At 40.9% G+C, this 20,614-nt stretch overlaps 1 protein-coding gene across 5 annotated transcripts; it reads left to right on the top strand.

The window, feature by feature from the left end:
* The first annotated feature begins 727 nt into the window (after window positions 1–727).
* matr3l1.1 (matrin 3-like 1.1) lies at window positions 728–9,698 on the top strand. Of its 5 annotated transcripts, none has more exons than XM_028960979.1 (19): window positions 728–779; window positions 1,089–1,986; window positions 2,176–2,237; window positions 2,310–2,348; window positions 2,420–2,499; window positions 2,604–2,656; window positions 2,738–2,854; window positions 2,998–3,123; window positions 3,700–3,816; window positions 3,967–4,091; window positions 4,187–4,865; window positions 5,730–5,811; window positions 6,147–6,163; window positions 6,807–6,938; window positions 7,132–7,256; window positions 7,820–8,018; window positions 8,644–8,749; window positions 9,041–9,162; window positions 9,365–9,698. In XM_028960979.1, exons 2-19 carry the CDS (start codon window positions 1,207–1,209, stop codon window positions 9,398–9,400), a joined length of 2,997 nt encoding a protein of 998 aa, XP_028816812.1. In that variant the 5' UTR covers window positions 728–779; window positions 1,089–1,206; the 3' UTR covers window positions 9,401–9,698. The 5 variants fall into 5 exon arrangements, with proteins under 5 accessions (XP_028816812.1, XP_028816814.1, XP_028816813.1 ...); XM_028960981.1 differs by having other exon boundaries at window positions 1,153–1,986; XM_028960980.1 differs by having other exon boundaries at window positions 758–779; window positions 1,078–1,986.
* Window positions 9,699–20,614: the final 10,916 nt, after the last annotated feature.

A 20,614-nucleotide genomic window follows, 5' to 3' on the forward strand; every position in this document is an offset into this window, starting at 1 on the left:
TTCGTAAATTGACTCCTCCATCAATTAGACGCGAAATCTGTCCCACCTTAAAGCTGCCGGTGAATGAAGCTTGCAACTTCAGTTTCACTTTTCTCCTCCACAAATCTTTATTGTGCAATACCATGGGTATGCTCTAACAATTAAATTTATTTTTTTTGGTGAAGCCACAGGTCAAATACTGCATTATCTCCATTGTGCTTATGGGCCTAAGTAACTGACCTGCCAGGAATATCAGAATTGTGAGGGGAAAAAATGTCAGAATTGCCAGAAATAACATTTAGTTTTTTTATGTGGTGGAGATAGGCTTCCATAATAAGTAGCAGAATTCATGGCCATCGTTGTTCAGAACATCATATCAGCTACCTGCATGTTGAAGCTGCCTTCACTTCTGACTACCTGAAAACCCAGGAATTAGAGACATGCAGCTTACTTTCTGAGATGTATTTAGAAACATTAAACAGACTCTTAATAGAAATACCAAAGAAAACTATAATCCCAAGACTGCAAATTACTGCGAACTGCTGAATGTTGTTCGGTGTTGCTTGAGAGACACCAATAGCCGAAGCCAAATTCCTTGTGTGTGTGTTAACATACTTGGCAAATAAGTATGATTCAGATTCTGCCAATTACCTGTACACGACACGCACATTTATCACCTTTAAGACGCTCTGGACTCATTAGGCCTCCGACCAGCAGGTGGCGCTCGGCCCACTTCCCGCTGCCGGAAGTTTCCTTCTGTCTGTAAACATACGAGCCGTCGTCTTGATTCTTAATCCGAGGTAAACTGTCTTTTTACGTGATGTTGTATTTAAAGCATTTTCACCAGACGTCGCCTAATCCAATTGCGTTATTCTGTCGCTGTTAACACTGTTATTATAATTTTGCATCTCTTAACAACCCTCAAGTACGTAAGTATTTGGCTGAAGAACGCAGCGTATCCGCATAAAAAGTTAACCCTCATTCGTAGTTGGTTTTAAAGTTTTGTTGTTTAAAGGGTGGAGCATGCTTGATAGGAATATTTTTATAATTTTGTCATATTAATGTGAATTTGACTGCTTTAATGTTGTCTGAATGCAGCAAATTTGCAGGTGCTGGCAGCTGCCGTGGACACTGGTAAGGTAGCGTGACAGCTTTCCAAAACTTCCTTTACAGAGGAAGAGCTGCAACTCCCAGGGAAGATTTTACAGGGATTCACTTCAGTGCATCATGTCAAAAAATCCCTACAGAGGCTCACCAGCAGATTACAGGAAGCGGCATGACGCCTACGATCCAGATCCTTATTATGCAAGAGGTGGTGATGTCCACCGACCATCTCGTTCTCTGTCTAGGGGTAACTTCAGCAGGAATGTGGAGTCCCAGTCGGCCAGGATTGAAAGTCCTCTAAGTTTACTGACTAACTGTGGACTGGAGCCCAGAGACATCTCCCTGCTTGCTCAAGTGCCTGAGGATCTCATCACGGTGGAAAATCTTCCCAGTTTGCTGATGCAGATCAAGGAGCGTAAAAAGCCCTGTCACTCATCAGGACCCGCCCAGTCCATAATGTCTTTCTTCGAACCCAACATTTCAGCATCAGCTTATGGCTATGAGAGGACCAGACTTTCTGACTCATCTGAGTCCAGGTTGAATCCCCCCTCACGTCCTCATCAGGAAGAGGAGGAGCACTGGGATGATTACTGTAGGTACACTGAGCAACCAAGCACGTCCCACGGTTCAAATTCGAACTATGAGTTGGGCAACAGGAATCCGCGAGGTGAAGAACGCTGGTATGATGCGCCTCCACACAGCAAGACAATACCGGAACGGCAGAATTCTTCATCCTCTTCTCTACCTGGTTACCAGAGAGAGCAGCGCTGTGTCCAGTTCCCTAGTTTGTTGAGCTTGGACAAATTTCCCAGTATTGCGGAGGCGTCTGACTTCCATGGCAGAGACCCTCCCTCTTTCCCACATCTTTGCTCGCTTTGTGACCAAGTGGTCCTGTCTGAAAAGGTAAGTACCACCACTGCTGCGGCGTCTCCTTAACCTGCGCTCTTCACCTTGACCGCCATCCAGCACGTGCAGCGGGTTCAGGGAGGGAAGAATTTGAAGAATGCGCAGGACGTGTGAATGTGGCTGCATGAGAAGGTATTTGGTCATTCAGGACCACTGAGTACATTGTTATTTCCTTGTTATTTCTAGGCGTGGACTACACACATAAATCGCGCTCAGCATGCGGGCAGCCAGCTCAGATTTCTTGAAAGGTAAGAATGGTTAGGTGCAACTGTTGTGCATAAATAAATGATAATAAATATATATTTCCATAAATTTTTAAGGTATCCGGAGTGGGATTGCAGACTTGGTTCAGCAAGGAGGTGTGTATGAAAAAGAGATCCATTTGAGGTTCATTGTTTTTATGTTTTAACACCGATTTCAATTTAAAAAGAAATGTTAGATCTCCTGAGAGTCAGGGAAACGGCAGAGACGCAGGAGAAAAAAGAGGACAAAACCAGACCAAGACCACAGGTAGCTGTTCGTTGTTCTTGCTGTTATTTGGGTGATATTCTGTGTAACTTCGAATGTGCATTTAATTATGTCATTTGCTGCGTTTGTCCTCATTTGAAATGTAGGCGCTGCAAATGTTAAAGCAAAACCTAACTTGAAAAAAGCGAGGAAACCAAAGGTGAGAATTTTTATGAAGTTGTTATAGAGTGGTTATAGGAAGATATTTGTTGTATTATTGTTTATGGCTTTTTTTTTTTAGGATGGTGGGAAGGTTGTTTGTGTGAAATTTGCTGCCAGCACCCTTGATGAAGAATATCTCAAACGGCTGCTGGGACAGTTTGGACTCATCATCAAAATGATCATGTTCCCTTCAATGGTAGGAAACTTCTGGAAGTAGAAGAGCTTACACCTGTTATGTTGCCGCAGACTGACAAAGCACCTCAACTCCACCAGTATTATACATTAAAACCATGCATGATATAAGTTGAGGGTGAGGGTGTGCACATTTTTCTTTCTTAGGCATTAGTTGAAATGGGCTCTAAAGACCAAGCAGGTGATATTGTCAAGTATTTCGCTTCAAACCCTTTAGACGTCAAAGGAGGACATGTCATCTTTTCTGAAGCCACTGCCTTCAATTTCCTACAGGTAATGAAATGTAATTATGGTGTAACTTCACCATAATGTTTTCAAATTTTTATCAAACAAGCAAAAGACATTTACAAATTCATATTGCTACATACACAAGTTTTGTTGAAATGTAGTGGATTTGTAGTTTCACATGGCCTAGTAGTATCTGCTCTAGAGTAATCTGAACAGTGCGGGGAAAGAGACATAACTTTCATTTTCACATCAGTCATTTCATGTCCATAATTGACTTTCAGCACCAACACACCCTCAACATGATCATCTGCTTAAACAATAAAAGGTTGGAGAACCACCAGCACAACCCACCTATTACATTATGTTGTATAAAAATATGAAGGATCTGAACTCAGTGGTCATTCTCCAAATCTGAATATTATATATGGGCAGGTTTTGGATGAACAAATTATGAAACTGTTTCCACCACCATAATTACATAATGACCTGACGATTTGTAGCCATAGGAAGGTCTCAAAATCACTGTGGCTACTTTGCAAGACTTGTTTTCAAGATAAACTGATGCTTTATTGGCTGGTTATGGTGTCATTGTCCACCCCCTGTATCTTGTGTCCCTTACAGAGTACACAGGTGGTCAGTTTCTCCCCCTTACCTGCAGGAAGTGGGATGAGTGCAGAGATAACTGCCATCGCCAAAAAATTCGGATCTGTGAAAAACACACTCTTCCTTCCATCTCGGGTAAAGCACTTTATAAACATACAGTCCACAATTCACGATTGGAAAAAGATCACAGTAACACATTCTACAACCAAAGACTTAATTTAATTGATTAGTTAAATGAAATTTCATTTTTTCCCCCTTCAAATCTGTTTAATGTTTGCCATGCAGGGTTATGTGGAAATGACAGATGCAGAGAATGCAAAAGCTCTCGTTGACAGTTACACTGCTAAACCTCTAAAACTTAAAGGAAATCTAATTCAGGTGACATTTTCTTCAGAGTATGATACTCTGCTGTAAGTACACACCTCATTGTATACTAAAGAAATAGGTTTACATTTTTTATAGGCCAGTGGTTGAGTTGTAAAATTGTCTCTCTCTTTTCTTGAAGGACCAGGTCACCTGACAGAAATGACAAGCCACAATCCAACAGATCAGACCAATTTCCTACAAGGAGGAGTTATAGTCCAAGGAAAAGATCATACAGTCCAAAAAGTCACTCCCCAACTCCAAGGAAGCAATTCAGAGAGAGGAGAGTCTCAAACGAGGGAAGACATGCATCCGAGAGACAAAGCAACAAACCTGAAGATAAAAAGGGGAGACATAGAAGAAGGCTGTCTGAAGAGAAAAAGAAAAGTCCAAGTTCTTCTACACAAAATCTCATTAACAGAGGATCACCAATGAAGCAGCAGTCTGACCAAATTGGCCAAAGCACAGGCAAAAAGGAGATGGCACTATTAGAAGTAGCAGTAGATTTAGACAGTGAACTGGAAGGAGTGGAAGTGATTGGAGAAATTGGAGACGACATTGAGCATGAAGCCTTGGAGCAAGATAATTGCACCAGCAATGTAACTGCAGAAACCATGGACCAAAAAACCACTAAGGAAACGTCTGCCTCCGTTTGCCTAAGATCTAATTCCATATTTTCTCAAGAGAAAGCATCTCCTAGGACTCATACTCCTGATACTCAGGATGTCTCATTACTGCCCAGAGAAAAACTTCAGAAGGGAACAGGGGAGGTAAAGCAAGATCTAGAAGCTGAAGATAAAATACAGTCCCAAGGTCTAGAGGTGAAGAGCTTTGGATTTTTGCATTTTTTTGGACTGGGGATGTGCAAGTCTGTACATGTTTCGATTTTTCATGTTAGGTGGAAGGCTTTTAAAAAGCCTCAAATTACGTAAGGTTCCATTTACCGTGAAGGTTTTCTATTTTAAATCGATTTTTGTCTTCTTCATTTGGTTTACCTTGGTACTGTGTGAATCTGAGGAACCAAAGCTAAGATTTTGGAGAAGTAGCTCATGCCTGAAGCTATGAGATTTGTGCCAAAATTTGGAATCAAAACTTTCCTAATATCTAACGTAAAAACGACGTTGAAATGTAAAATTGATAACACGCAATTTTGCTTGTGAGACTTTCAGTTACGCTGCTCATTTTTACAGTTTCAATGCTGGCTTTTCAGTCACACCCATTTTCCGTTTACACTGCTTGAGAATTCAGTTGGCACTATGTTCTCGTGTGGGCGGGACTTCGCCTCATTGGCTAGCAGGTATTCGAGAGACTGCCAAAAGTCCAACTGAATCCTCAGGCAGCGTAAATGTAAAACAGGGCGGAGCGAAACCGTAAAAACGAGTAGCATAACCAAAAGTCTCACAAGCAAAAATGAAAAAGAGCGAGATTTAATCAAAAACATATGTTGTCCAAATTCCAGCCTCTTTTTTTACATTTCAATGTTGTATTTACGTTTGATATTAGTAAAATTTTGTTTTTGATTCCATAAGTTTCCAGCCATGAGTTATAATCTTTTCCAGAGGAATGGAGCACGAGTGTGACTCCCTCAGAATCCACTGAGCCTCCAGTTCAGTATAACAAGACAAGAACATTTCCAGTTTGCTTGGTTCTCAGTTCACCAAAATGTTCTTTCTTTTGTCGCACAGATAGAGACTGACTTGCCTGAGAGCCTTGAGGCGTGCATCACTTTAGATGAGTTTGAGGAGGCAACATCATCACCAGAAGAAGGTGTCATTTATTTATTACACGTATCTAACAGAGAGCTACAGTTTTCTTATTTTTATGTCTCTTCTCTCAGGATAAAATCTGTCTAGTCATGACTCAGCATGTTACTTTCAGTGTAAATTGGTAAATTAGCTGAAACTGCTTCGCTGTTTTATCTCCTCGGATACACCATGATTGACCACAATTTCTCATACATGAGGATACATTAATTTCTGAAATCATTTTTCCATTGGGTTTTAGGGGATTTCAAAATGCTACATGTATACTTGTATGCGCTACCAGGTTAATCTAAACCATGATATTTCCCTCTTCTGCTTCTTTTTTTTAATTTGTTGCAGCAGCAGAAGAAAGTCAGGTAAGTTGCTTTCTTTCATCTTTATGGATGTTGGTGGTTTGTTACCATTTTCTGCATACGCTGCATCGTCTTTGTCGCATTTTAAATATGTCGAGATTTAAATCTGTAGTGTTTTATAGAGAGGATCTGCTTTTTTTAATGGAGCAACAGTGCAAATTTCAGTCATTCCTTGTTTGATCAGTCAGTTTTTTTCTGTGTTCTGTAAGTATTAGAAGTACGTGCTAGTGGTAGATCCAGGTTTTTCTTCAGAAAATCCTAGACCAGGGGTCGGCAACCTTGAACCAAGAGCAATTACTGGGAGCCACAAATCCTTATTAAAATGTGAAATGAAGATAACAGTGCAGGCGTAATCCACAAGGCAAACAGGGTCAAGATCAGTGTAACAGTCCAAAAAAACGCAAGTAGCACATCACCATACAGAGGATGTCTCCGTTTTTGGCTGTTTCTTCGCTGCCCCCGGATTTAATCACAATAATCTTCACATTTTGAACTACAATAAAAAAACAACGAATAACAATATATTACACATAGATAATTATTTATAAGCCACGGGGAGTCGCAACAAAAGGATGAAAGAATCTCATGCGGCTCCAGACCCGTTTTTGGACTGTGTATGTGTCATAATTTTTTTATATTTTCTCAGAAACACGCAAAAGGAAGAGTTATCTCCTTCAGTAATCTTCCACAAGCTGATTACTCTGATAATGAGTTTTGGAGGATTGTAAGTGGTTATGGAGAGGTGTCCTGTTATCTTCTGAAGCGGCCCTGCTGTGAGGTGAGTTTATAAAGGTTTGCTTTGGAATAATGGCCAATTTGACATTCATTCAAGTTATCATCTCAAAATTTAAAATGTAATGTAATTTATTTGTTTGAGTTAACGCTTTGCATTTTAATACATTAATATTTACAAATGAATAAACATATAATCTGTTTAATTGATAGTAACAATGATATTTTTCTGCAAACAGGGTTTTATTGAAATGAAGTGTGAAGATGATGCCAGAAGAGCAGTAAATGACCTGAGATCCAAGGACTTGGTTTTTCATGGTTGTCAACTGAACATTGACTTGTCTTCTGAACATATAATCAATGGGTGTGTTTTTTTTTTCCTGATTTTAATGTCCAGTTTATCCTACTGGTATCCTGCTAATGCTGATTGAAAGATTTGGAATCAACAGAAGTTGTAATCACATTTAATTACAGTCAATAGGTACATTTTACTTGTTTGGTTTAAAGCTATGGGAGCTGGAATGTAATGATATTTTCTGCTTTAGTGCTGGTAATGTTTAAGAAGGTGATTAGCACAAATTTTATCATGCAGCCAGATGTTCACCTTATCAGCATACCAGAACAGCCATGTACATAAAAAGCTCTGTAAATCTCCATTTACCAAACCTGGAATCATTATGGTTTTATTTGATCCCACTTACTACCATTGTGTCCCTGAGCAAGACACTTAACCAACACTTAAGTTGCTCCAGGGAGACTGTCCCTGTAACTACCGATTGTAAGTCGCTCTGGATGAACACGTCTGATAAATGCTGTAAATGTAAATTACATTTTTTCATATATGGGCTAAAACGTGTGAAATGCATCTTCCTTATGCAGTAGATCTCAGGTCTATAAATTTCGATTTTGCCTCCTCTCTCGGTCTAGCTGTACACCTGAAGCTAACATTGAAGAAAACAATCAGGAAGAGAAGGCGGCTGAATGCAGCATGGCTTCCACCACTGTGTGCTGCATGTGCTCCACTTCCACAGCCAGTCAGCTGGGACTTTCATCGGCAGACACCACGAGGGACAATCGGTTGGAGCAGGAGACTTCAGAGAGGCCACAGAACAAGGGCCCAAGTGAGGTATGCGCAGTGCAGCCCTGGTCTACAAGGAAAAATGCATAGACAGGAATAAAATATAATTTCTTTTAGATTACCTGACAAGGTAATATTATCACCCCACGATGCTCACTCTGCTTTGTTACTTAGCAGTAGTTGAATCATTTTCTGTGAGGGTTTCAATATATATATTTTTGTAGATTCTTTCGATGTCATTTTTGTGTTTTTTTTTTTTTTTGTCTGAAATGAATATTGGAACGTTGTATAGGGGCTCACAAGGTTATGGCTGAAATCTTGTTTAATATTTCAGATCTAGTACAGTCACTGATTGCAAAGGCAAATTTAGATGAGAACTTATTTAGAGAAACAAGAACAATGTACACAGGAACGTCGGAAATGTACACCGCAGTGTGGTGTCTAGACAGCCCAGCCGATAGATCAAGACACAATAATAGGGATTACGTGGAAATTATTAAACACTATCATAAAATGAATATGAATAGAAAATATTTGTATAGTATGTATGAAAATACAGTTATACACATAAGCGGGAAAGCAGTGTAAATACAGATGTAAATTCCTGTATGTTACTGATCTTATGTAGATATTCATATTATGAGATGTTACATCATTGACTGTGAATTTTTAGATCTCCTCGAATATCAAAAAGGTTGCTTGTGTGGATGAGGATACCAAGCAGATCAAGACTGAGCCAAAACCTGAAATAGAGCCCTACCGGCCCAACAATCCACTGGGTAAGAAATTCCATTACAAAAGCAGTGTTCAGCTCTTATGAATATTAAAGAAATGTCATCTCGAGTTGTATTATCTCAGTGGGTTAAACACTCACCTTTGAACCAGAAGACCACAGTCACAGGTTCCAATCCCAATTATTTGTAATAATGTTATGTAATTACTGATTACCGAGTAGCTCTGGATAAAGGTGTCTGCTAAATGCCATAAATGAATCTTTATAAAATGCCATTTGATATGTGTGTGTGTGTTGCGCAAGGTCTTTATGCCATTCTTTATTTGTTTGCCTGCAGGTAGAGAATTTGTGCGTCCAGTGGTGGGGTATTTCTGTAACCTGTGTGATGTCATTTATGCCAGTGAAGAGGAGGCAAAAAACGAACACTGCAGCAGCCTGTCTCACTACCAGAAGTGGAAGGTAAAGAAGAAGCAGCATTTTTTGTGTTGAGCAATTGAGTGAATTTCTCTTACGGTGTCTTCTTATAGTCACTTGTCAGTTTGCTGATTATTAGAGACACTTCTCTTAATTTTTTGCTAAAACCGACCTTTTTATAGTCAGCTGTTTAGGTGCAAATGAACTTTAATTGAACTATTCATGTTGTCTGTTTTTTCTGTTGCAGGCACATATTACAGAAACAAAAAAGTCCTCAACATGACATGTTTAATATCCATTCTGCATCAATTAGTATAAGAATATGAATGAGTCTGACAGATTGACTGATTTCAATTTAAGTGAAATATTAGACTTTTGTTATGAGATCCAGTTGTGATAAGTTGTTCATTGGGCAAATTTTCATCAGTCTAGAACAGGTAAAGGGGATTTCAAGTTACTTTTGTCATGTAATTGTATTAATGTGAGATTCTTATTTGTTTACCACAAAGTGCAAATGGACAATTTAACATACCTCAATAAATGCACAAATGCCTCAATAAAAGCATCATTTGTTAACACTAGATTGTGCACAATCCATGTGAATTGATGTTGTTTTTTGTTGTACATGCATGTGTATGTTGGAAATGTATCTCTGCTGAATTTCTATAGATAGTCTAGACACACATATGATGGGATGCACAAAAAAATTATTATCGTAGCAGTCCATGATGGCTAACCAGCACCTAACTGTCCAGCCTGTACAGGCTATGAGCATTTTTATCAGCACATTTGGTTTCATGTCATTTGCAGTTTGTAGGTCATTCCTGTTTAGACCTTAATAATTAGATCGACTGAACGTCCACCTGGCAGCTGAGGAGCTGGGCAAGTGAAAGTGAAGTGATTGTCATTGTGAAACACTGCAGCGGACGTGTCCTCTGCTTTTAACCAGAAAACGTTACAGAGCAATGGGCAGCCATGAAAGGCGGCCAGGGGACGGTGGTTTTGGATTCGAACAGGCAACCTTCTGATTTCTGCACAACACGGTGGTAGTAGCCTAGTGAGTATGAACCACACTCGCTTATGAACCAGAACCCGGGTTCGAATCCTGCTTACTACCATTGTGTCCCTGAGCAAGACTCTTAACCCTAAGTTGCTCCAGGGGGGGACTGTCCTGTAACTACTGATTGTAAGTCGCTCTGGATAAGGGCATCTGGTAAATGCTGTAAATGTAAATAACATTAGTCCAGTGCAGTTAAGCCAATAATTAGTAGGACCGCGAACAACATCGGCAATTTTTCCCCAGAATCTTCAGTTGTTGAATACGTTTTACTCGGTGTAAGATTTGTAATAATTCAGAAATTTACTGTCGGCGACCGTTCGATTCGCGGTTTCCATGTTGTCAATGTTTATGGTGAACACCTTTGTGAAAACACCTAAAAATATTACTTCTACTTTTTAAAGCAGTTTTTAAAGTAGAAATACACGGACATGAGTGAAGATTTGCAGCATTTACTTAAATGGACGTACATAAAGTAGTGAATGTCAGGTGTGTTTAACGGACAAAAAATGACATGTAAACACGTGACGTCTTGCACACCAGCGAGCGTGACCGTGCGTGTGTACCGTGGGACTGTCCGTGTGTGTTCTCTTCCTGAAATTACTTTTTACACGTTGGGATGTCAGCAATAATTATTAGCATCGTAGCATTAGCATCGTAGCATTATTACCGCTGTCCTAAACATGAACTGGGCAGACTTTTGTATCCTTGTTGTGGATCATTATTATTATTATGTACAGGAAGGAGGTAATAACTATGAATAAATACACGTTTACCATGCACCGTTCTTACACTCTTTGCCCTCTGTGTGTTTCTCACCATCCAGGACATTTCCGTCCATTGCTGTTTGCAGGACCACCAGCATTTGTGGAAGACATCTCCCACCCTTCCTACAGACTCTTTACTGGGCAGAAGATAACATCTCTCCCGCTGCATGCTGCATCCGTCTGTTTTTCCTCCGATGCTGAAACCTGCCATGCTCATAGAGAAGCAACTCCATATGCCTTTTACTAGAGCAGGCTTTTGGGTAACTGTTGTTTAAAGGTGGCATTCCATTCCCATGTAAATTAAATTCCAGATCTGTTTTATTCTCTGCTTCTAAATGTGCAGTGCCTTGTCACCTTTGTTTCTAAAAGATGGTGTATAAATAAATGTTTACTTTACCCTAATTTCTTTTATACTAATTTACACTGATCAGCCATAACATTATGACTATATATAGGTGGTCCCTGATTACAGGTGGTGTCTGGTGATTTGCAACTCTAGATCCTGGTTCCTAACGTCGATCTGCTGCCGAGACGTATAGCAGCATGAAATGTACTAGAAGTTTACCACAGCCACCGAGCAAATGGACCAGTATCATCATGATGAACATACACTGTGGACCATTACACTGGATTAGTTGAAACCTACTCTGCACTGTTCAGTACTTTCAAACATAGTCAAGTTATTTCTCCAATGCACAATTTTGGACTATTTTAAAACCAACCTTGCCATTACACCAATTGGACTGTTTTCTAGAAGTAAATAATAGAGCTGCTCTGACACCTTTTACACACTATTTTTACCCTGGAAGTGGGTTCCTTTCTGACTCCTTCCCAATGTTTGTCTCTTTCTCTGTGACTTTTTAGTGGCGATTTCCTTGTGTGCAGAAAGGGTCAAATTGTTGGGGGTGTCAACTGCAAGACTTATGAAAGAAATATTAAAATCATCAAATATGTTATGTATCTGTGCTACGGAGTCTGACCAAAAAGAAAAAAAAATGTTTTCATATCTGCAACAGTTAGCTATTCTCAGGAGCATCCCAAACCTCCCCAGAACCTCCTCTGCTAGTATTATCTTGGTTCTCTCACAACTCCTGGGCACCGGTGGGTCCTGGTCGGCCTTTGGCCTCTACAGAGTATCTTTGTTCACATTGAGTTCTCCTTATAACTGTTTGTACAGGCCATAGAGGCTCACAAACAAACAAGAGTGGATGTCTGGAGGTCAACAAATGCTTCAGGTGAGCATCTTTCAGTTTTCTGAGCACCTTTCCTTAGGTGGAGCAATGTTCAGGATGCTATTTTGCAACACTGCAGGTAAGTTTTTTCCAGGAATGTGATGTAGCAAATAATGGGGCTTTAGTGCAAAGATTGGACACGGAAGACTGACTGACTGGTCACATCAACCAATACTCCAAGTGAGCTCTTCTCTGCTTTGGTCACTGAAAACAACTGAATGGCCGTTTTATATCTGGACATCAACCTGTAACACTGCAGGAAGGTGTTTTCTTTTCTTTGTTCAGGTGGAGCAAGGTCAAAGAGGTGGAGATATGAGCTAATGGGACCTTCCTTAAAAATTTTATCACTGAACACAACTGACTGACTTGTTCAGGTCAGTTGTTTTTCACCCATCAGGTTCTTGTTTTTTACCCATCAGGTGCAGCAATGTCTACAATGTGATTTGGCAGCTAATGTATATTTCAGGACCAGATTGGATTCTGAGGACAACTGACCGGCTGATGGATGCCTGAACATCATCCAACACTGCACACAAGTATTTTCTTTTGTTTGTTCAGATGGAGCAATGTTCAGAAGGTGATTTGGTCACTGAAAACCACTGACTGGCAGGTGGATGTCTGAACTTAAACCAATACTGCAGGTGAGTGTTTTCTTTTGTTCCTTGTGGTCGAGCAATGTCCAGGAGACGTATAAAAGGGCTAGTGGTGCTTTCATTCTACGACTGGACGCTAGTGCAAGTGCATGTCTGGACGTCAACTAAAATTACAGTTGAGCTTCTTTTCTTTCCCTATTAGGTGGAGCAATATATCGAAGGGTTTAAGGCAGCTAATGGATCTTTTTGTACCAAGATTGGACACCAAGGAGAATATTTTGGGAATCAACAAACATTGCGGGTCAGTGTTTTTTTTTTTTGTTTGTTTCTGCAGGTGAAGCAATGGGAGCTCATGGTGCCTTAATTCCATGATTGGACACTGAGTACAACTGTCCGGTGGGTGGACGCCTGGACGTCAACCATTACTGCAGGTGAGTGTTCTCTTTTGTTTCCTTTAGGTGGAGCAATGTTCAGGAGGTGTATATAGGCCTAATGGCGCCTTCATTCCACAATTGGACACTGAGGACAACTGACTGGACAACTGGGTGGACGCCTGGACATCAACCAGGTGAGTATTTTGTTTTATTTGTTGAAGTAATGAAGATGAAATAATATCATGGAGGCATTCAATTCCACGACTGGACATTGAAGACAGCTGACTGGCTGGAGGATGTCTGGACGTCAACCATGACTGCAGGTAAATATTTTTGTTTGTTCATTAGGTGAAGTTATAAACAGGTGTCATATATAGGAGCTTATAGCGCCTTCCAACATTGGATACTGAACATAACTGAACATAGTGGTCACTAAGAAAACTCCTTTCTTGATCAAGTAAAATCATTTTCCTAATTGGGTAGGCACATTACAAGCCGGTCTTGTGAGCATTATAACCAGAAAAGTTAAATGCCAGCCCAATTGTGATGCCATGGTGTGGGGGTCAGTGTGCTGTATATGTGGGGAGGGGGTTTACTGATTATGCAGTTGGATGGATGGGGGCTGGCAGCGTGCTGTGCTTTGTGCATGTGGGGAGTGGGATAAATGGTGATGGTGGGGGGGGGGGGGGGGGGGGGGGGGGTGCCAGTGATTAGCAGAAAAGCCTAATAGTAAATATTTGGATCAAAAAGCAAAGATTTTACTTAATTGTAATTGTACAATCACAATTGTGAAGGAGAATGTATTATTAATCAGCAGTTTATTGTCTAATAATATTTTTGCTCACAGATTTGAGTTTTCATTGCAATGTGAGAAAAATTCTTTTAAGATACAAATGCACCTCCATAGACAGGCATCACTTAAATTTGCATACCGGCCCAACAGGTCTCCTTAACACATCTTGACAAGAAAGACTCATGTGTCAGGATGTTAATTCATAGACTTCAGCTCTGCGTTCAACGCAATCATCCCTCAAAAGCTGGTTGTGAAACTGAGTGGGCTTTCCCTGAATACCACTCTCTGCAACTGGGTCCTGGACTTCCTGACAGTCAGGCCCCAGGCAGTTTGGATGGGTGCCACACCTCCTTCCCCCCCACACCACCTCCGCCCCCAGAGAGGCTCAGTTAGGATGGGCAGGAAGAGGGCCTGTTCGTCCAAGCAGACACAGATCGGGCTGAGAGAACTGTGTATTGAAATAATGTTTCACACAGACCCCCCATAAATCAATCATAAAACAAAGAAAAATATATATGTATATACACACAAAACTAAACTATACTAACTAAAACTTAAATACTGTACAGATTACTTAAAAACTGTAAGATTACTGTACAGTAATACTTTTCTATACCATGAACAGGACATAACTGGACAATATCATGTAGGCTGCTTGTAAGTAGATATGTTGGATATTTCAAACAGGACACACAAGACAAGACAAATGTGCAAAATGAGCAGTAATGTGCAAAATGATTAGTATGTTATCAGGTGCAGTGTCTGGAAGTTACAGTTCCGATGCTGCCAGATGGTAGGACAGAGAACAGGGCATGTGAGGGGTGGTGTGAGCCCTTCATTATGTTCGGAGCTCGACGGATAAGGTGTTTTTGATAGAGCTGAGTGGAAGTGGAACCCTGATGATGCGCTCTGCTGTCTTCACTATCCGCTGCAGGGCCTTCTGCTCAGCGCTAGTGCAATTCCCATACCAGACAGTGATGTAGCAGTAGAGAACACTCTCAACGGTCCCCCAGGTAGAATGATGGGCGGATGGGAGGAGCTTTCTTGGAGGTGGAGGTGGTGTTGAGGCTCCAGGAGAGGTCATCTGTCATGTGCATACCCAAGAACTTCACACTGCTGACGATCTCAACAGCAAATCCATCGATGTGCAGTGGGGTAGGGACAGTTGGTTTCTTCCTGAAGTTGGCAAACATGTCTTTGGTCTTGGTGACATTGAGAGGGTGGTTGTAGCCTAGTGGGTAACACACTCGCCTATGAACCAGAAGACCCAGGTTCAAATCCCACTAACTACCATTGTGTCCCTGAGCAAGACACTTAACCCTAAGTTGCTCCAGGGGGGACTGTCCCTGTAACTACTGATTGTAAGTCGCTCTGGATAAGGGCTTCTGATAAATGTTGTAAATGTAAATGAGTCAGGTTGTTGCTCTGGCACCAATCCACCAGATGTTTTATCTCCTCTCTGTTAGCAGACTCATCATTGTTGTGATGAGCCCCACTACTGTTGTGTTATATGCAAACTTGATGATGTGGTTCGAGCTGTACTGTGCAGCACAGTCGTGTGTCATCAGAGTGAACAGCAGTGGGTTGAGCAGCATCCCTGTGGGAAACCTGTGCTCAGTCTGAGGACCCTGGAGGTGTTATTTCCTATAGACAGAGCCTGTCTGTTAGGAAGTCCAAGATCCAGCTGCAGAGTGGAGAGCTTATTCCCAGCATGTCAAACTTCCTCACCAGCTTCTGAGGGAAAACAGTATTGAATGCCGAGCTGAAGTCAATAAACAACATTCTGGAGTAAGTGTCTTTTTTTGTCAAGGTAGGAGGGGGTTGTGTGAAGGGTGGGTCAAGATTCTGTGGGTCAAGATTCTCATCATTATTTTGTGTTTTATGGGGTTTTGGGGGGGGGGACATTTATTTCAGCGGTGAACATGTCCCCTCTGTCTTCCCCCGGGATTTTCACCTATGGCCACTGGCATGCCGGACGATGTCAGGGGGCCAGCCAGAGTGTCCGGGTCCTCTGGTGGCAGGGAGGACCACCAGTGACAGCAGCGCTGGAGCCTTGTGTTTTTTTCTCTCTTGCTCAAATGTCCTTGTGTTTATCTCTCTTGCTCTGCACTTCCTTCCTGCACTAGGAAATAAATGTAAGATGGGGCGTCGCAGGACCATGGCCTTTCTACGCTTTTGTTTTGCATAGCGACCGTCTGTAAGAAGAGGAGCCACGGACACGGAGCCAGGACATTCCTGTGCCTTTGTTGTGCATGAAGATTCAACACCTCCATTTTACATGTGCTTTGTCAAACTGTATTGCAACATCCCCCGAGCCAAACGTGTGAGATGCCGGCCATCGGGACTGCCTACCCTCTTTGTCTTTTCCAGATGGGAGGCACCGGGGGCGTGACGTCAGAAACAACAGGTTCTGATTGGTCTGTGACAACTTCCTATAGGCCAGGGGTATAAAGATCTGTTCACATGTGGGGAAGGGGGCTTTTTTTTCCAGCTGTCTTTCCATCGAAACCGTATTTTCCGGTTTTCGAGCCTGCTCTATCATCTCATTTTTCTCATTACTCTGTTCTCACCCCACCACACTTTTTACATAAATAAACAGGAGAGGTCCAGGGATAAGTATTATGAAGGAAAGTAAAGGTATATATTCACAAGGAGACACAGTGGTTAGATAGTATTTTTTTTCCACTGCAAAACCGGGTAGAGAGAACAGAGTGTAAAAAACTCTCTCTCTCTACACACAAAAGCACTGTATTCATACCTGGCAGAAAGAGGCATGGCACAGTAGAGGTTAAAAAATGAACAGTTTCTAATTTATTAACACCGGTAAATAATTGTTGTAGTTACATGTGAATATTGTATGTAAAAAGGTACCAAGGTTACAGAGAAAACAAAAATAAGAAGAAAGTGTAAAGAGAGAGAGAGGGAGAAAAAAAGCCATGAGAAAAAATGAGAGAAGAGAAAAGACTCGGAAGCCGGGAGGCTTCCGATGGAAAAACCCCTGAGCAAGAAAGCCCAGTCCCTTTCCCACATGTGAACAGATCTTTTATACACCTGGCCTACAGGAAGTTGTCACAGACCAATCAGAACCTGTTGTTTCTGACGTCACGCCCCCAGTGCCTCCCGTCTGGGGAAGACAAAGAGAGTGGGCGGTCCCGACGGCCGACACCTCACACGTTTGGCTCAGGGGAGGCAAATGTTGCACTGCCGTCTGACAAAAGACATGTAAAACGAAGGTGTTGAATCTTCCTGCACAACAAAGGCACAGGAATGTCACATTTCTTCAGACGGCCACTATGCAAAACAAAAGCGTAGAAAGGCCATGGTCCTGCAACGCCCCATCTTACACCCCCTTCTCTCTCTCTGTTCCCTTTGGAGCCGTATATTGTAGGTCATCTTTTCAAGCATATGCAGGGGGTTAATTTTTTGCAAGTCAGTTTTCAGATTCGCTCTAAATACATATCACCACTACGGTATGCCAAAGCACCATTCTTATGCATCACACTAAATTATTAAAGTAAAGCAAAAATTCCAGTCTGTGTTTTTAGTCATTTATTTTTTATGAGTAATTTATTATTTATTTTGCCCATCTCTCCTTTATACATGGCAATTTTTCAATTACTCTTTTGTTAAAATCAGGCATGTCCCTAACAAGTTTTAACAAATCCCCAACAAAATTTAATTTTATTCTATAAACACAATATAAAACATGAGAAAATCGTTTTTAATAATAGTTTTTATCAATGTATGCCTTTAAGAGCTCTCACCTCTGTAGCTTTCTTGGTCTGCTGCTGCAAAGTTTTACTGTGGTATTCTTCTGTGAAACTGAAATATTGTTTTCTCCATAATAAAATTTCCATGAGCTGCTTAGCTTCTCCAGCTAGCAGTGAGCTGTGGGGAGTTTCTGGGTGAATTTCCTGAGCAGACCTGTAACCTCTGCCTTTTGGGGGTTTTATAGTTCTCCTATACTTTGTATTGGAGGGGTTTCCAGTGTGTATGCACCAGTTAGAGTGTGTCACGTGTTTAATGAGAGAACGTTTTTAAATGTTGCATTTTAAATGAATGCAGATTATACACAGTAATCATTGTCTGTATAATGTATAGTTCATTTATTTTAATTTTCATGTTTTTTCTAAAAATATTGAACCCAAGGTCACTTTACATAAGTTAGCATTGAGCCTGAAGGCCTCTGTGAAGGTTTTCATCAGCCCAGAGATGATGTCGAAGGGGAGTGAATTCCAGAGAGCAGGAGAAACAGCACTGAAAGCTGTATCATCAATGAAAATTGGGTCAGGTAGGGGTACTCACCAAATCAGGATCTTGCTATCTAGCTGCTATCTATCTCTCCTTCTGCAACTGCACGCAACTATAGACAACCAGCTCTCCTTCTCGACTCACATAACCAATCTATCCTGCTCATGTAGATTCCTTCTGGATCCAGCCTTATCTATCAACACAGGCCATCCAGATACTTGTTCAGTCCCTAGTAATCTCACGGGGATTATTGTAACTCCTTGCTAGCAGGTCTACCGAATGCCATCCAACCTCTACAACTAATACAAAATGCAGTAGCACGACAGGTCTTCAACCTTCCCAAATTCTCCCACACCTCCCACTTCGATGCTCCTTCCACTGGCTCCCAGCATCTGCCAGCATCAGATTCAAAATACTGATGCTGGCCTATAAATCCGAATATGGGGTAGCACCAGCCTACCTCAGAGCTCTTATTAAACCTTGCACTCTCTGACCCTACCCACTACTGCCGCCTGGTCCATCCACCTCTGAAAGCCCTCAAAATCAGAAATAGCACAGTTGAATTTTTAATTCAACAAATAGAGAATGCTTTTAGAGTAAATTTCTTATAGTCTGACTTAAAGTGCATCCAGAAAGTATTCACAGTGTACAGTAAATCACTTTGTACATTTTGTTATGTTACAGCCTTATTCCAAAACAAATTAAATGGATTTTTCCCCACAGAGTTCTACATGAAACACCCCATAATGACAACGTGAAAAAAGTTTACTTGAGGTTTTTCCAGATGCAAAAAAACTGAGTTAATAAAATTATTTGTATTCCAAGTTGGGGTCCTAGTGAACTAGAACTAAACACTTAATTGATGGTAACATGAAAGCATTTTGCAAATCAATGAGTTGTGTTGGGACAGACGATCCCTTTTGCCTCAGTCCAGCTCGTTTGCTCCACAGCCGGCCTGAGTGGGTGTGAAAGCACAGCTAGTTGGGGTTTTAGACTTGGAAGTTGTTCCAGTTTATTATAAATTACACAGACTGTAGACACATCTCTCACACGCTTCTCCTTTCTCACTTCTCCTACCCACAATTCAGTGTTCCTGTGACTAGTATGTCACATGGGTCACATGTCATTTTGGACCATCACACAATGCAGGTGGGTATGAGTAGGAGTGATGTACTGCTAAGGCTTTGAACACGAGAACCAATTTTTTTGCACATACTGTACACCGTTTATGACTTTGTCTTAACCATTGCTTGGTTTAGAAAGTTTTATTTTTGACTAATTTGACCCATCACACAACCTTGTGCTACCCCAGAGGACAACGGATGTCATTAAATTAAATTAAATCTCTTTTAATCACAAATATCATAGTATCAAACCACCCCCCATTATTTTCAGACCATTTGATGAATATAAACATATTTTGAAGGCAAGAGAATGATGGATGGAAAGAACTGACAAAACTCCTTTTATGAGAGATAAGTAGCTTTTTAATACATAACTGCCCTTACAGGTATAGAAATGCTGCAAAATCATAAAGTTGATAGTTCTTGCAAACAAAATCTGTTTGTGCCTATATCTCAAAGTGTATGAATTTTCTTGGAGGTGCATGACTCGAACCAAAAATGGCCTTTTTCCAGAGGTCAGACCACGATCATTCCAGGGAGGATTATGAATTACATTTAACCAGTTTTTCTAGTAATCTGAAAATTTTAATTTAATAATTTATTATAGGACCAAAATCAAACATTTCTTATTAGGCAGAGTGGAGAACAATGTATCTTGAAGCCTTATAGGAGAAATGTATTCTAGGATGCTTCCCCTCCCATATATAATAGGTACAAAAGTATTCAGACCCCCTTAAATTTTTCACTCTTTGTTTTATTGCAGCCATTTACTAAAATAATTTAAATGAATTTCCCTCACATCAGAAAAAAAAAACAGAATTGTTGACATTTTTTGCAGATGTATTAACAATGAAAAACTGAAAAATCACATGGTCCTAAGTATTCAGACCCTTTGCTCAGTATTTGGGTTATTCTTTACCTCTCTCACAAAGGCTCTTCTCCACCAATAGCTAACTTTGGCTGTACAGCCAGCTCTAGGAAGGGTTCTGGTCATCTCAAATGTCTTCCATTTAAAGATTATGGAGACCACTCTGCTCTTAGGAACCTTAAGTGCAGCAGATTTTTTTTTGTAACCTTGGCCAGATCTGTTCTTTTCCACAAATCTGTCTCTGAGCTCTTCAGACAGTTCCTTTGACCTCATGGTTCTCATTTGCTCTGACATGCATTGTGAACTGTAAGGTCTTATATAGACAGGGGTGTGGCATTACTAATCAAGTCCAACCAGTATAATCCAACAGAGCTGCACTCAAATGAAGGTGTCGAAGCATCTCAAGGATGATCAAGAGCTAAAGAGCTGAGTTAAATA

The sequence above is a fragment of the Denticeps clupeoides genome, chromosome 18 (genome assembly GCF_900700375.1).
Source record: "Denticeps clupeoides chromosome 18, fDenClu1.1, whole genome shotgun sequence".
Classification (NCBI taxonomy): Eukaryota; Metazoa; Chordata; class Actinopteri; order Clupeiformes; family Denticipitidae; genus Denticeps; species Denticeps clupeoides.